Source organism: Fringilla coelebs (assembly GCF_963513975.1).
Source record: "Fringilla coelebs genome assembly, chromosome: 11".
Taxonomy (NCBI): domain Eukaryota; kingdom Metazoa; phylum Chordata; class Aves; order Passeriformes; family Fringillidae; genus Fringilla; species Fringilla coelebs.
Genome location: NC_140037.1, coordinates 5,266,550 through 5,281,190, shown reverse-complemented (window position 1 = coordinate 5,281,190; position 14,641 = coordinate 5,266,550). Strand labels below are relative to the sequence as shown.

Here is a 14,641-nt window from a genome sequence, read left to right as displayed (position 1 = left end):
TTCCGGCCGCGGGGCCGCCGGGAGCCCGGAACCGCCATGGCCGGCAGCGGCAGCGGGCCCGCGCTGGAAACCGTGAGGGGGCACCGGGAGCCGGGGGTGGCATCGGGATCGGGATCGGGGTCGGGGGGCCCCGCTCGCTCCCTTCCGTGCGGTGGAGCGGGGGGCCGGGCCCTGCTCCCGAGGAAAAGCAGCCTCAAGCTGTGCCGGGGAGGGTCAGGTTGGATATTGGGGCAATTCCTTGGTGGACAGGGCTGTCCGGCCCTGGCACAGCTGCCCAGGGCAGGGCTGGAGTGCCCGTCCCTGGAGGGGTTTCAAAGCCGTGTGGATGTGGCACTGGGGGACATGGGTTGGGGGGGCCTTGGCAGTGCTGGGGAATGGTTGGACTTGTGCTCCTGCAGGGCTTTTCCACCCCAGATGATTCTGTGCTTCCATGATTCTGTCGTTCCCAAGCCTGGCTTAGTGGTAGGGCACCTCCTCGTGTGGTGGGGTGGCTTCGGCGTCAGGACAAATCATGTCAGGGTGGCTCCAAGGGACACCCTGTCATCCTGTGGTGAACAGCAGCAGGTGGAGGTCAGGACTACCCTAGTTTAAAACTAGGTGGAATTTTGGAGCTTCCCCTCCTCTCTGAAGGTATTTTGGTCCAACAGCAGCACCAGAAGTGGCCCAGCGAGACGTACAGCCCTCCCAGCTACTCTGGGAAGCCAAGCATGGGAGCTGATCGTCACCCTTCAGGTGTCCCCGACCTCGGGGAGGTCACAGCTTCTCTCCTCTCCCACCGGTGACAGATCCAGGCGGATGGGACGGACGGGAACTGCGTCACGTTCGTGCTGCACGACGAGGATCACACCCTGGGCAACTCCCTGCGCTACATGGTCATGAAGAAGTGAGTGGGGCCTCTGAGGGACCTCCGTGCCCTGCTCTGGCCTTCTCCTTCTGATCCACACCTCAGCTGTCCTGAGATGAGACAGACGATCCCAAATCCCCTTTGTGCACACCCTTCCAGCCTTCCTGTCAGACAGGGAGCCCTGCTCCCACCTGCTGCTCCTCCTTTTCCCTGTGCTGTGTCAGGACTCTGAGAGCCCTTAAAGGGACTGACCAGCCTTTCCTGAGCCTCCACCCACACCCTCCCCTGCCCAGGAAGACAAGTTAAGCTCAGCCCAGGGCTTTCAGTTCCTCCTGAGCTGAGGAGTAACTAGGTCTTGGACTCCGTTTGCTGGCCAGAGAGGCTGTGGATTTCCCATCCCTGGAACTGTCCCAGGCTAGGCTGGATGGGGCTTGGAGCACCCTGGGGCACTGGAAGGTGTCCCTGCCCACGGCAGGGGGTGGGACTGGGTGGCCTTTAAGGTCCCTCTGATAAATCACTGTGACAACACAAAAGAAGCTGCTGGCCAAAGCTGGGGGCAAAGCTCCAGCACTCAGCTCAGCTGGAGGGAGAGGCCCTGCAACATTTTGGGAGCTCCTCCAGTGCCCTGGACCACTCAGCCTCTTCCAGCAGCAGAGCAGCAGCAGGTTTGGTTACAGAGAGAATTGCAAGCATCCAGGATCCCGTGTTTGGATCTGCAGAGCTGGCACTGCTCTGGCTGTGGTGCCAGCACGGTGCCAGCCGTGTCTTTGCCCTGCAGAGCTCCAGCTCAGCTCAGAGAGAGATGGGTGTGAGGAAACAAGGACACACAGGGAGTTTCCCCTCAGCACATCCCTCCCCCAAGTCATTCTGGAAACATCCAGAGCCCCAGCAGGCCTGGCATGCCCTGAGCCTCTGGCTTCCCTGGGATTTGCCGTGGACTGGCCAGGGTCTCACTGCTCCCTCTCCTCTCTGCCCTCCTGCAGCCCTGACGTGGAGTTCTGTGGCTACTGCATCACACACCCCTCAGAAAGCAAGATCAACTTCAGGATCCAGACCAGAGGTGAGCCTGGCACTGTCCCTGCATGGCTGGGGCCCTGCTCTCATGGAATTCCCCCTGCTCATGCCAGCTTCCCAGGAGTCTGTTAAATAAAAAAAGCCCTTTCTCCCTGCCCTCTGCCAGGAACTGCAGTGCTGAGCCCCTTTGCTCAGCCTCAGAGGCTGCTCCCAGAATTCTGCTCCAGCTGCAGTGGGAAGCAGCATTCCTGGCTCCAGGCACCTGGGCTGGCTGGGAGCAGCCCTGGCACCCCAAGCTGTGGGGCTGGGGAGGGGGCACACCCCTGGGGAGGTAAGGACTGCCCTTGGGAAGCCATCTCCCATGTCCCTAACCCATCTTTTCCCAAAGGGGCTCTTCCTGCTGTGGAGCCATTCCGGAAAGGGCTGAATGACCTGATGGGTGTTTGCCAACACGTGCTCAACACTTTTGAGGTGAGACATCCCTGGGGACCTCAGGGTCTCTTCTCTCCCTTGGGCCATTCCTGGAGAGCTCAGGGTCTGTTCTGTCCCTTGGGCCATTCCTGGAGGGCTCAGGGTCAGTTCTTCCCTTGATCCCAGAGTGGGAGGCTGAGGTGTTGGAGACACCTTTGGCAGGAGAACCTGGGTGGTTTTTTGGCCAGGCTCTGCCTGATCCATGGCATGGCCTGGCTCCCTTTCCCTTGGAGTGACTGTAAAGCTCAGTCACTTCCAAAAACACCAGGAGCTCTGTCAGAACTTCCCAGCCTTTCCAGGCTCCAGCCAGAGCAGTCCCAGCACAGCAGGGTGGTGGCTCTGTGCCACCCCAGGGACAGGTTGGTGACATTTGTGTTTTGCTTTTGTTTCAGAGGAGCATGAAGGAGTTCAGGGCACAGAAGGAGGAGGAGATGCAGTAGCCTTTGGGAATGGCATGGATGTGTAACCTCTGTGTGTTGAATTCCCTGTGTCCAAACAAGGTTTATTTGTCGTTTTTTTAATTACTTTGCTGCAAAATGTATTTTATTTTATAATAAAGTTTATTCATTTAGATGCTGCAGAGCTCATGATGTGTTCTGCTCAGCACAGGGATGGAAAGTCATAGAACATGGAGACAGATTGGGAAATTTGGGAAAATTTCCCAGAGATTGGGACATTTGGGAAAATTTCTGCTCCATTTCAGCCCATTGGGCAAATGGCTGGTCTTGATATTCCTCAGTCTCTGTTTTCCTTGAAACTCATTTGTCTTTTATGATTTATTTGTAAAACATTTACATTTCAGTGAAAGTTAAGCTAAAAGCCCACCCCAACACCTGGAGAATGTTTTAATTGCAGGTCTTGTCTCTTCTCCCCTTTCCCCCTCTCCGTTTTTTCTATCATAAGGTAGAAGGGGGAAAGAAGGAAAAGAGAGAGACGGAAAAGAGAGATGTGGGAAAACCAACAAAGAATTATCAAAAACCTTTGATGGCAACTATATGGCAACTTTTTCATGTAGTTTTTCTGAAGTTCTGGCAAGAACGTTAGAATGGAATCACATGGATTCTCAGTCACATGGAATCACATGGATGGCAGTCACAGACTGGTTTGGGTTGGGAGGGACTCCCACTCCCTCTCCTCCCACCCCTGCCATGGGCAGGGGCTCCTTCCCCTATCCCAGGGTGCTCCAAGCCCTGTCCAACCTGACCTTGAGAATTGCTGGCAGATCACCTGGGGGATGAATTATTGCCAATAATAAATTCGAAAGAGCCCTTTCCCATGTTTTACTTGGTTCTAGTGGCTCTTCCAGCTGAGATTGGACCTTCTCCACTGCCTTTCCCACCTCCACATGACCACAAGGACATCTCTGTCCCTCACAGGGATTTTATCCAGGCTTTGGCTTTTACAGCTGGGAATTGTCATTCTCCCTCTCCTCCTCACCCCACAGAGTGACCACCCCACATTCCTTCCCTTCCCACATGCATCCCCCCACCCCCGTTCCACCCCGAGGCAATGGCCAGAAGTCCCTTGGTTTTCCTGCAAGGAAATGAAAAATCCTGTGAGGATGTGAATGCCCTTCCCTCTCCTGCAGAGGGGACCGCTGGGGTCAGGGGCTGGGCTTGGAGCTGCTCCTGGGGAATGCTCCAGCTCCTTCCAGCTGGGTGAGGACACGACGGCAAAGCTGATTCAGGCCCAGCCAGGAAGAGCCTGGGGGAGGATCGGAGGGGTCCTGCTGTCCCTGTGCCTTGTCCAGGACAGTGACACGCGTTTAGGAAGAACTGTACTTGTTGCTCAGGCGGGAGCTGCTCCGGTCCAGCCCCAGCTCCTGCCCCGTGGCTTTCCACTTCCCAACAGATCCCTTCTCATCCGTGGGGGTGATGCTCAGGGCCGGCCTCTGGCACCAGCAGCACAGGCAGGACTGGGGAGACACAAGGGGGAGAGGTCACACGTGTGGGATGTGGGAAAAGAGGAGGAAATATTCCCGTATTGTGCCAGCAGGTGTCCCTGCACAGAGCCAGGCTGGGAATTGCTGAGCCTCGCTGTCCTGCAGCTCTGCTGGGAGTGGGTTATCCAGGATACAGCTGGTGAGGGTGGGAAATGGGGATACTGAAATTTGGGGCATTTTTTGTAATTGTGTGTTCTCATCATTAAGGGACAGAAAATACAGGTGATGCTTAGCTTCCATTCCAACAGGTGTGCTCAACTCCCATCCCATCCCATCCCATCCCATCCCTATCTCCTTCCCTTTCTTTCTCAGGGCTTCACTACTCCTGACAATTATCTCCCAAAATCTTGGGTTCAAAGTCTGCAGCAGCCCCAGCCCCTGGTCTGATGGTTTGTGGGGATGTTCCTGTTCCAGTGTGACAGGGAATTCTTGGGATTGTCCTAAATCCTGCTCTAGCAAAAGCCTCCCCCCAGCAGGGCACTGAGCTCTGGTGTACTTGGAGAAGAGAAGTATCTAACAGGGAAAATTTGGGATGAGGAATAAGATCAGCTTGTGCCCCTGGGCCTGGGGGGTCATTCCTACCTGGAAGCAGTTCTTGAATTTCCGGCTGACAAAGTACAGAGCCACGGGGTTGATGCAGGAGTTGAGGGAGGCCATGTTGATCCCAAAATAATCCATCACCAGGAGGAAGCTGAGATGGGAAGGGAGAGAACAGATGTTTCAGAAGCTCATGGAGAACAGAGGAAATTTCCAAACTGGGAATTCAAAATTTCCTGGCCTGGGATCCTGCTTCTGTGGAGGAGCAGTGACTGATAACACAGCTGGGCACAAATCCATCCTTCCCTAAGAAAAACCACTTTTCCTTGTGCAGAGCATTCCCTGAGGAAGCCAAGAACAGGAGCTCTGATTTCTCCTGGTGCTCCTGATATTCCCAAACCCCCAGCAGAGCAGCAGCTCCTGGCCTGGGCTGGATTTTGGCTGCTGGGTGAAAGGGGAGGGAGATGGGCACCTCCCACCTGGCAGAAAGCGAGGAGCCCTCAGCCCTGCTGGGAATGTTCCTGTGCCCAGGAGACCTCAGCCTCACAGAGACATTCCAAAATTTAATTTAACCCTCGCCATGTCCCCCCACCCTCTCTGTGCCCATCAGGAGGGCGGTGCAGTCCGGGCAAGGAATTACTGAAAGCAGGAGGTGGAAGGCAGCTCCCCCAGTCTGGCCCAAGCCGACAGGTCTGTGCTGGTGTCACCTGCCGGGGCCCACCTGAGCAGCTCGCAGCGGTTGGGGTCCGTCTGGTCGTAGATGGTCTTCTTGAGGATGCGGCTGAGGTGCAGGGGCAGCCAGCAGAGCGCGAAGATCACCACCAGGCAGAACACGGTCTTGGCCACCTCCCGGCGCTGCCAGACAGGGGCAGGGGGCAGGATGAGCACAGGGAGCGAGTCCCAAGTTGTGGAATCATGGAATGGTTTGGATTGGAGGGAACCTTAAGGCTCATCTTGTGAGCAGGGACATTTCCCACTAGCCCAGGCTGCAGAACGGGGCAGGGCAGCAGCAGCTCCACGTGGGCCAGACCCCTCCCCACCACCACTCCTGGTGGCTCTGCTGGGATGGAGCTCCCTGGGACACGGGGCCTCCTCTATCCACCCAGCACACTGCTAAGGTGGCAACCAGCTGGAGCTCCTCAGGGAATCATTCCCAAAGCGTGGGACGGGACAATGAACTCTTCCTTGCATCCCTTGTCTGGGATTTGACATATCCAGCCTTTGGTCCAGGGTGCTGTGGGCTGGGATAAATGACCAGGAGACCTCTAATGAAGCCAGAAGGATTTGGGGTCATCCCCAAGGCTGGAGATTATGGAGCTGAAGGCCGTTTTCCCTGGTGTAATCCCTGCACCAACGTGCCAAAATCCACTGTGAGGTTTTGCCAGCTCATCCTGTCCTGCAGAGGGATGGGAAGTGTCCCCCCTCCGAGAGCACCCCCTCCTCTTTGGGAATGCCAGCATACCTCCCTAGTTCTCTCACCCGTTTCATGTGGTCATTCAGAGCGATCCTCATCCCGTTCCTCTTGCTCAGCATCTCACAGGACATGAGGGTGTAGAAGACGCCTGTGCACACCAAGGGCAGGCAGAAATAGAAGCCAAAAAGCCACCAGTCCTTCACATCCCGGTAGAACTGCGGGGAACAGGGAGAGAGGGCAGCTGGAAATGCAGCAAGGGCAGCAGGGATAACATGGGATGCACACGTACCCTCCTGGAGTGGGACTGGGATTGGGATTGGGATTGGGAATGGGGTTGGGATTGGGACTGGGATTGGGGTTGGGATGCACAGGTACCCTCATGAAGTGGGATTGGGGTTGGGGTTGGGATTGGGATTGGGACTAGGATTGGGGTTGGGATGCACAGGTACCCTCATGAAGTGGGATTGGGATTGGGACTGGGATTGGGACTGGGATTGGGACTGGGATTGGGACTGGGATTGGGACTGGGATGCACAGGTACCCTCATGAAGTGGGATTGGGGTTGGGGTTGGGGTTGGGACTGGGATTGGGACTGGGATTGGGGTTGGGATGCACAGGTACCCTCATGAAGTGGGATTGGGATTGGGACTGGGATTGGGACTGGGATTGGGACTGGGATTGGGGTTGGGATGCACAGGTACCCTCATGAAGGGGGATTGGGGTTGGGGTTAGGATGCACATATCCTCATGAAGTGGGATTGGGATTGGGGTTGGGATTGGGGCTGGGATGCACAGGTATCCTCATGAAGTGGGATTGGGATTGGGATTGGGATTGGGATTGGGATTGGGATTGGGATTGGGGTTGGGATGCACAGGTACCCTCATGAAGCGGGATTGGGATTGGGATTGGGATTGGGATTGGGATTGGGATTGGGGTTGGGATTGGGGTTGGGATTGGGACTGGGATTGGGACTGGGATGCACAGGTACCCTCATGAAGTGGGATTGGGGTTGGGGTTGGGATTGGGATTGGGATTGGGACTAGGATTGGGGTTGGGATGCACAGGTACCCTCATGAAGTGGGATTGGGGTTGGGGTTGGGATTGGGACTGGGATTGGGACTGGGATTGGGGTTGGGATGCACAGGTACCCTCATGAAGTGGGATTGGGGTTGGGGTTGGGACTGGGATTGGGACTGGGATTGGGGTTGGGATGCACAGGTACCCTCATGAAGTGGGATTGGGATTGGGACTGGGATTGGGACTGGGATTGGGGTTGGGATGCACAGGTACCCTCATGAAGGGGGATTGGGGTTGGGGTTGGGATGCACATATCCTCATGAAGTGGGATTGGGATTGGGGTTGGGATTGGGGCTGGGATGCACAGGTATCCTCATGAAGTGGGATTGGGATTGGGATTGGGATTGGGGTTGGGATGCACAGGTACCCTCATGAAGTAGGATTGGGATTGGGATTGGGATGCACAGGTACCCTCATGAAGCGGGATTTGGATTGGGATTGGGATTGGGATTGGGATTGGGGTTGGTGTTGGGGTTGGGGTTGGGATTGGGGCTGGGATGCACAGGTACCCTCATGAAGTGGGATTGGGATTGGGATTGGGATTGGGATTGGGATTGGGATTGGGATTGGGATTGGGATTGGGACTGGGATTGGGGTTGGGATGCACAGGTACCCTCATGAAGTGGGATTGGTATTGGGATTGGTATTGGGGTTGGGATTGGGGTTGGTATTGGGGTTGGGGTTGGGATTGGGGCTGGGATGCACAGGCACCCTCATGAAGTGGGATTGGTATTGGGATTGGTATTGGGATTGGTATTGGGGTTGGGGTTGGGATGGGGGCTGGGATGCACAGGTACCCTCATGAAGTGGAATTGGTATTGGGATTGGTATTGGGATTGGGATTGGTATTGGGGTTGGGGCTGGGATGCACAGGTACCCTCATGAAGCGGGATTGGGATTGGTATTGGGATTGGTATTGGGGTTGGGATTGGTATTGGGGTTGGGGTTGGGATTGGGGCTGGGATGCACAAGTACCCTCATGAAGTGGAATTGGTATTGGGATTGGTATTGGGATTGGTATTGGGATTGGTATTGGGATTGGTATTGGGGTTGGTATTGGGGTTGGGATTGGGATTAGGATTGGGGTTGGGATTGGAGCTGGGGTGCACAGGTACCCTCATGAAGCGGGATTTCTGCTCCGAGGCCAGCATGCACACCCACAGGTGCTGCTCCCAGTAGCTCAGCTCCACCATGTCGAAGGCGATGGCCTCGGGCACTGCCAGCACGATGGCCACTGCCCAGATCAGCAGCACCTCCACAGCCTTCCACATGGGGATCCCAATGCCCTGGATCCGGCTCCAGGACGCCACGGCTCGGTACCTGCCCGGGTGTGGGAACGTGACAGGAGCAGGGAGTGAGAAAACCAGCCAGGGAGGGGAGCAGAAGGGACAGGTTAGGATTGTCCCCACAGGTCATTTTCCTCACACCTTCCTCCTCCACCTCTGAACCTTCTCAGGTGTGGGAATGGGAAGCAGGGGCTCAGAGGATGGATGGGATGGGGGCTGTCCTTGGCCACCCTTCCTCACCCCCCCACCCACACCATGATCCTCCCCTCAGCCTTTCCCAGCAGGATTTCAGCTCTGTCACCAGGGAGTTCCTGCTGGACTGCAGCTCCACATGAGAGCAGTCTGTCCCCATCTTGGCACCGGCGTGGGAACGAGCTCTTGGTTCTGTCTCTGGTTCCCACCAAGGGACAGGGCAGGCTGGGCAGGGCAGGGGTGGCTGTTGTGTCTCACCTGTCGATGCTGAGGGCGCAGAGGCTGAGCACCGTGATGCCCACGGAGGCTTTCTGGATGAAGGGCACCAGCTTGCAGACCTGCACCCCGAAGGGCCAGTCCTTGGCCAGGAGCTGGGGAGGATCCACAGGTTACCAGGCTGCTTTGGGAATGTGCTTCCAGCTTCCTCTCTTTGGGTGCACCCACGGGGTGTGGGGAGCTCAGGGAGAGCAGGGAGAGCTCCCTGAGCTTCCCACCCCTGGGAATGTGGGCACTTTCCCACGGTTTGCTGGCACTGGGAAGCTTTCATTTCCCTGACTGGACACAGAGATGAAGGATGGTCCAGACACCAGTTCCTGACTCCAGACCCTGAGGGGTTTTGAATGGGTCTGAGTTCTAAACTCCAGACTAGGCTGCTTTGGATTGTTTTCAAAGTGGGTCATGAAAGAAAGTCATGCTCTGACACAGCCAAGATCCAGCCTGGCCAGCTCCAGAGCCGTGTGTCCTCAGCCTTTGGCAGACTCTGACCCCCGAGCACACTCACTTTCCTGACAGAACACCGGGTCTGTGGCCCCACGCTCGGCTGGGACAAGCAGAGGTTGGGACATGTCCTGACAGCTGGAGAAATCCAAGCCACTCATTCCAGAGGGGACTGAGTTCACAACCCTTCTGTCCCCCTGACCCCTGGAGCCCTTCCTGAGGCTACCCCAGAACCAGCCACCCATTCTAGCTCTTTCCTTGGGCCTCAGCAGCAACACAAACCATGGAACCCCAGAAGGGTTTCTGAGGCACGTCAAAGCCCATCCCATCCCATCCCATCCCATCCCATCCCATCCCATCCCATCCCATCCCATCCCATCCCATCCCATCCCATCCCATCCCATCCCATCCCACCCCTTGCCACAGGCAGGGACACCTTCCACCACCCCAGGCTGCTCCAAGCCCCATCCAAGCCGGCCTTGGACACTTCCAGGGATCCAGGGGCAGGCACAGCTCAGGCAGAAGCTCCTCCCAGGCCCCCGAGGATGCCGAGCAGCCCCACGCCAGCCGTGCCAGGCGGAGCCCACCTTGTAGACGTTGATGGGCAGCGCGATGAGGATGTAGAGCAGGTCCCCCAGGGCCAGGCTGGCGATGAGCACGTTGGGGCCGTTCCTCATGCACTTGTTCTTGTAGATGATGCGCAGCAGCGTGGAGTTGCCGATGATGCCCACGACGAAGATGGTGCAGGACACGATGGTGTTGATGTACTTGAAGACGTGGCGGATGTCGGCGGGCCGGGCGCACACGGGCAGCAGCGGCGGCTCCGAGGGCCGGCTCCCGGCAGCGCCCGACACGTTGGACACGGGCATGGCCTGCAGCAGGCTGTGGGGCTGCTCCTGGCCCAGCTCCTCCAGGGGCACCGTGCTCTCCTGCAAGGCCCCGGGGGTCTGGCTGTGCGCCCCGGAGAAGAGGCAGCTCAGGACAATGGCCAGGGTGGCGGGGAATGGGATCGGTCCTGCCGAGGAGAGGACAGCGAAGCTGGGGGCAGGAGAAGTCCTCATGGTGCTTGTGGGATGTCCTTGGGGTCCTGCTGGGATCTGCCAGCGGAGAAAGGGATCAGGGAGAGAAATTGTTTAGCAGAGGATGGAGAGATGGGATATTGGAGAGAAGAAAGTTGCCCAGCCTGCAGAGGAGGAAGCTGAGGTCTGACCTCATCAGGGTCTGAAAGTTCCTCACAACCCGGATCTCTCCTCGCTGTGAGCAGGGACAGACCCCAGGGAACGGCTGGAGCTGTGCCAGGGAGGGTTAGGTTGGAGATCAGGGAAAGGCTCTTCCCCCAGAGGGTGCTGGCACTGCCCAGGCTCCCCAAGAAATGGGGACAGCCCTGAGGCTGCCAGAGCTCCAGGAGGGTTTGGACAGCACTGCCAGGGATGCCCAGGGTGGGGTTGTTGGGATGTCTGTGCAGGGCCAGGGGCTGGGCTGGATAATCCCTGTAAGTCCCTTCCAAGCTGGGATATTCTATTTTATGATTCAATTCTATTTATGAGTTGCTGGAGAGCTCCATCATCCCAGCAAACATAAACGATGCCAGATTGGATCCCACCAGGTCAGAGCTGTTGACCCTGAGGGTGGGATTTGTGCTGCTAAATTTAAACAGCTCAGTAGAACAAACTGGAAGGAGAACAAACTGTCCCTTGTGCCTCTGACGTGGTCCTGCAGTGGCTGGGACACCTGTCTGTGCTCAGTGACTGTGGCAGCAGGAACTGCACCTCCTGCATTGCTGCTCCTGTGGACAGTCCCAATTCCCTTCTGTGCCCATCCCACTCCTCACTTATCCCAGAATCACTGACATTGGAAACGCCCTCCAGGATCATCGAGTCCAAGCTGTGCCCAATCCCCACCTCGTCACCAGCCCAGAGCTCTGAGTCCAGGTGTTCCTTGGACACCTCCAGGGATGGGCACTCCAAACCTCCCTGGGCAGCCCCTTCCAAGGTCTCACCATCCTCTCCACGGGGAAATTCCTCCTGGTGTCCACCCTGACCTTCCCCAGCCCAGCCTGAGGCCGTTGCCTCTCCTCCTGTCCTGTTCCCTGGGAGCAGAGCCCAACCCCTGGCTGTCCCCTCCTGGCAGGAGCTGTAGGGTTTCGTTTTGGGGCATTCAGTTCCTGACAGGTTGAGGCTGCAGTTTTGGGCACCTCTATCAATGCCTGCCCATCTGGGCAGTTCTGCAGTCCCACCTCGGGGTCCAGAGAACCAGCAGAACTTTTCCAGCTCATTCCAGGGGGAAACTGAAGCCTCACCAACATCCCCCTGCCCAGCTGGTGCCACAGCTGCCCCTGCAAAGGGAGGGCTCAGCACAGCCCTGTCAGGAAAACGCTGCAGGGCTTTTCCAGCAGTGCCACACTGACTCCTGAGCTCTCACCCCATCAATGTGCACAGCACAGCCCCTCCTTGCCCTTCCTCACCCCATCGACTGAACCCCTTCCTCTCCACCCCCCTGCCTGCCCTGCTCCCTGCCCAGGGCTGTAACTCTCCCTGGGCTCCTTCCAATCCTGGCTGCTGACACAGGGAAAGGTCTCCAGGGCTGGAGTACCAGTGAATATCCCCAGAGTGGTTTTGCTCTGCTCAGCTCTGACCAGGCAGGAAGAGCCCAGGGGCTGCACCACAACCACAGGAGAGAGCTGAGGGTGGTGGTCACTCCATGCCAGGGGGTGGGTTTGAGGAAGGGGGTCTGGGAGATCCAGGCTGAGAAAGGAGCCCAGAGAAGGAGCAAACTCCAGCCTGTTCCTCAAAGAGGGATAAGTCTGGGGGCTCCTGGTTGGAGTGAGTAAGGAACACTTTTGTCAAACTGTGAAACTTCCCAGCTCTGAAGGAAGAAGAAATTGCTGTGGCTGGGCTGGGAACTGGAGCCTTTGTGAGAGTCCCTGGGATTGCCCTGCTCCAGGAAACAAGTGAGGCAGGGACCAGGAAGCCTGACTGGGAGCAGAGCAGGGACTCAAGCTCTGCTCTGACTCCTCAGGCAGAGCTGGGATCTGATCCCAAACCCGCTGCACCCTGGGAGCTGCTTCCAGGAGCAGCCAGCCAAGACACCCCCAGTCATAGCAGGGCTCTCCATGCCCATGGCAAGGGGAATCCCAGGTGCAGCACAGCTCCCACCCTGGGAGGAGGTGGGCAGGCCAGGCAGGAGCCCCCAGGACTGACCACAGCTCCTGTGGACGTGGCTGTGCCTCCCCATGGGCTCAGGCTTTGTGGAAATGCCTGGGCCGGGCTGGGAAGGGTGAAGAAAGGAAGGCAGAGGTGGATAAACACCCAAAGGATCACAAACCTGGGCACAAATCCCTGCTCTGACCTGTTCCAGGGATTTCAGCCTCGCTGAACTCCCCCAGCCACGCCAGGCACAGCTGCCCACTGCGGATGTCCCAAGCTCTCCTCCCCACCATGCCCACAGAACTGCAGCTCTCAGGAGACGGCAGACCCCGCTCAGAATTCCTGCCCGAGGTCCCTGAGGGCTCTCAGGGACAGCTTTGGATGATGGCACAGCCACTCCTGGCTGGAGGACAGAGGTGGCACTGGCAGAAAGTGCCAGAGCACCCCTGGAACAGGGGACATGCCCAGAGCCCCCCACAGCCCTGGGCTGTTTCCTGAGCCCAGCCTGACCTCAGAGCTCTGGTAAAGAAAAATGTAGAAGCATAAAAACCCTGGGGCTTGGCAGAGGAGCTCATGTGAGGGAGGATCACAGGACACGGCTCCTGCCCAGCCCCTCCACAGCACAGCTGCAAAGCTATGGAGAGGAAAAACACTTCCTCCCCTTCTCGCCTTAAACTGAATCAAATCTGTTATTAAACCCAAAATTTAGGCAAAGAGAAACTGTTTTCTCCTGTCCAACTGCCCATGTACTCCTTGCTCTTCCCATCTTGGAGTGCTTGGAAGCACAGCCCTTCCCCAGCTGAGGGAAACTGAGGCACAGGAGCATCAAAAAGCTTATTCACATGGGAAACCAACACCAGCACAGTTAAACCCCAGATCCAGAACTGCTTTCAGCCATCCCAGGAGGAATTTTAACTGTGCCGAGCCCAAATGGCAGCTGAATCCCCTGGAATCCTGACATGGATTCAGGGAATCAGGGAGAGACTCCCAGAGAGAAACTCAGACTGAAAACTGTCACCTCAACCCTCCAGAGCCTGATTCTGCCTGGAAGGTGCCATGAGTGGGATTGGAATCCCCCTTCCCTGGGAGCCCAGGAGAGCCCAGCACCTCCATCCTCACATCCAGCAGCCTCCTCCTCCATCCTCCTCTTCCTCCTCTCCCTCCCTTCCAGAGCAGTTCCACCTGTCTAGACACCAAACACAGCTTTTCTGTGGATAAATATTGCAGCACAGCCTCTGTGGATGGAGGAGAGGAGGGAGAGAGGTGACAGCAGCACATCCCACCCTCAGGGCTCCCTGCCCTGAGCCCAGGCTGCCCCGGGAGCAGGAGGAGCTCCCACCCCAGGTGTGCTGGATTTCTCCTCTCCCTGCCCCATCCTGAACCTTGTCCAGGCACTGTGGTCCCTTCCACACCTTCCCCAGAGGGGGCTGCCAAAATTCACCGAGACACAAGGAATCATTTTGTCTGCAGATTAATGCACAGAAGAGCAAAGCTTTCCATGGGAGTCGTTACCTTCCTGCTGCCCCTGGGATGTGGGAGCTGCTCCTCAGGGCTCCTTCCCCCTGCCCGGGACGCTGGGCATGTCCTGGGGGAGCTGCACTGCTTTGGATGCTGGAGTTGGCTTTTGTGAGGGGGCTGGAGCTGCGGGGAATGCTCCTTCCTCCCGTGGGTGGTTTTATAGAAGATCCCAGGGCTCCCCCAGCACTGCCCCTGTGACCAATGGCTGAGGGCGGGATGGGGATGGAGGAGGGAAAGGCGGGAGAAACACGGGATAGCTCTGGGGAGGAGTGCAAATAATAAACAAATAACGCTGCACAGGGGGTGGCACTGTCTGCTCCACGAGTGGCAGGATCATCATCTCAAGATTTGTTCAAAGTTGCTGATGAGAATTGGACCAGCCTGGCTTTTCTCAGTGGTCAGGGTTTGCAAACAGGGTAGAAATCATCTCTATATGCAGGAAAAGCCAGGTCTAGTGGGAAGGATACAGAGGTAGAGCCAGG

At 57.2% G+C, this 14,641-nt stretch overlaps 2 protein-coding genes across 2 annotated transcripts; one reads left to right on the top strand and one right to left on the bottom strand.

Annotated features, from left to right (window-relative positions):
* Positions 1-23: 23 nt before the first annotated feature.
* On the top strand, positions 24-2,906 carry LOC311157803 (DNA-directed RNA polymerases I and III subunit RPAC2-like). Its single transcript, XM_084212766.1, has 5 exons — positions 24-72; positions 786-883; positions 1,828-1,904; positions 2,247-2,329; positions 2,722-2,906. The coding sequence occupies exons 1-5, from the start codon at positions 37-39 to the stop codon at positions 2,767-2,769; spliced, it is 342 nt and encodes a 113-aa protein (XP_084068892.1). The 5' UTR covers positions 24-36; the 3' UTR covers positions 2,770-2,906.
* Positions 2,907-3,846: 940 nt separating this feature from the next.
* LOC311158009 (endothelin receptor type B-like) lies at positions 3,847-14,277 on the bottom strand. The gene is made up of 8 exons (XM_084213106.1): positions 14,154-14,277; positions 10,083-10,592; positions 9,037-9,149; positions 8,416-8,620; positions 6,288-6,437; positions 5,530-5,663; positions 4,854-4,962; positions 3,847-4,244 (listed from the first exon to the last, which is right to left on the bottom strand). Exons 2-8 carry the CDS (start codon positions 10,554-10,556, stop codon positions 4,095-4,097), a joined length of 1,335 nt encoding a protein of 444 aa, XP_084069232.1. The 5' UTR covers positions 10,557-10,592; positions 14,154-14,277; the 3' UTR covers positions 3,847-4,094.
* Between the last annotated feature and the right edge of the window lie 364 nt (positions 14,278-14,641).

Coding starts and splice junctions, on each gene's coding strand:
- LOC311158009 (XM_084213106.1), bottom strand. CDS start 10,556: ATGAGGACTTCTCCTGCCCCCAGCTTCGCTGTCCTCTCCTCGGCAGGA. Junction 9,150..10,082: donor TGCCCATCAACGTCTACAAG/GTGGGCTCCGCC, acceptor GATCCTCCCCAG/CTCCTGGCCAAGGACTGGCC. Junction 4,245..4,853: donor AATTCAAGAACTGCTTCCAG/GTAGGAATGACC, acceptor GTGTCTCCCCAG/TCCTGCCTGTGCTGCTGGTG.
- LOC311157803 (XM_084212766.1), top strand. CDS start 37: ATGGCCGGCAGCGGCAGCGGGCCCGCGCTGGAAACC. Junction 884..1,827: donor CGCTACATGGTCATGAAGAA/GTGAGTGGGGCC, acceptor GCCCTCCTGCAG/CCCTGACGTGGAGTTCTGTG. Junction 1,905..2,246: donor CTTCAGGATCCAGACCAGAG/GTGAGCCTGGCA, acceptor CTTTTCCCAAAG/GGGCTCTTCCTGCTGTGGAG.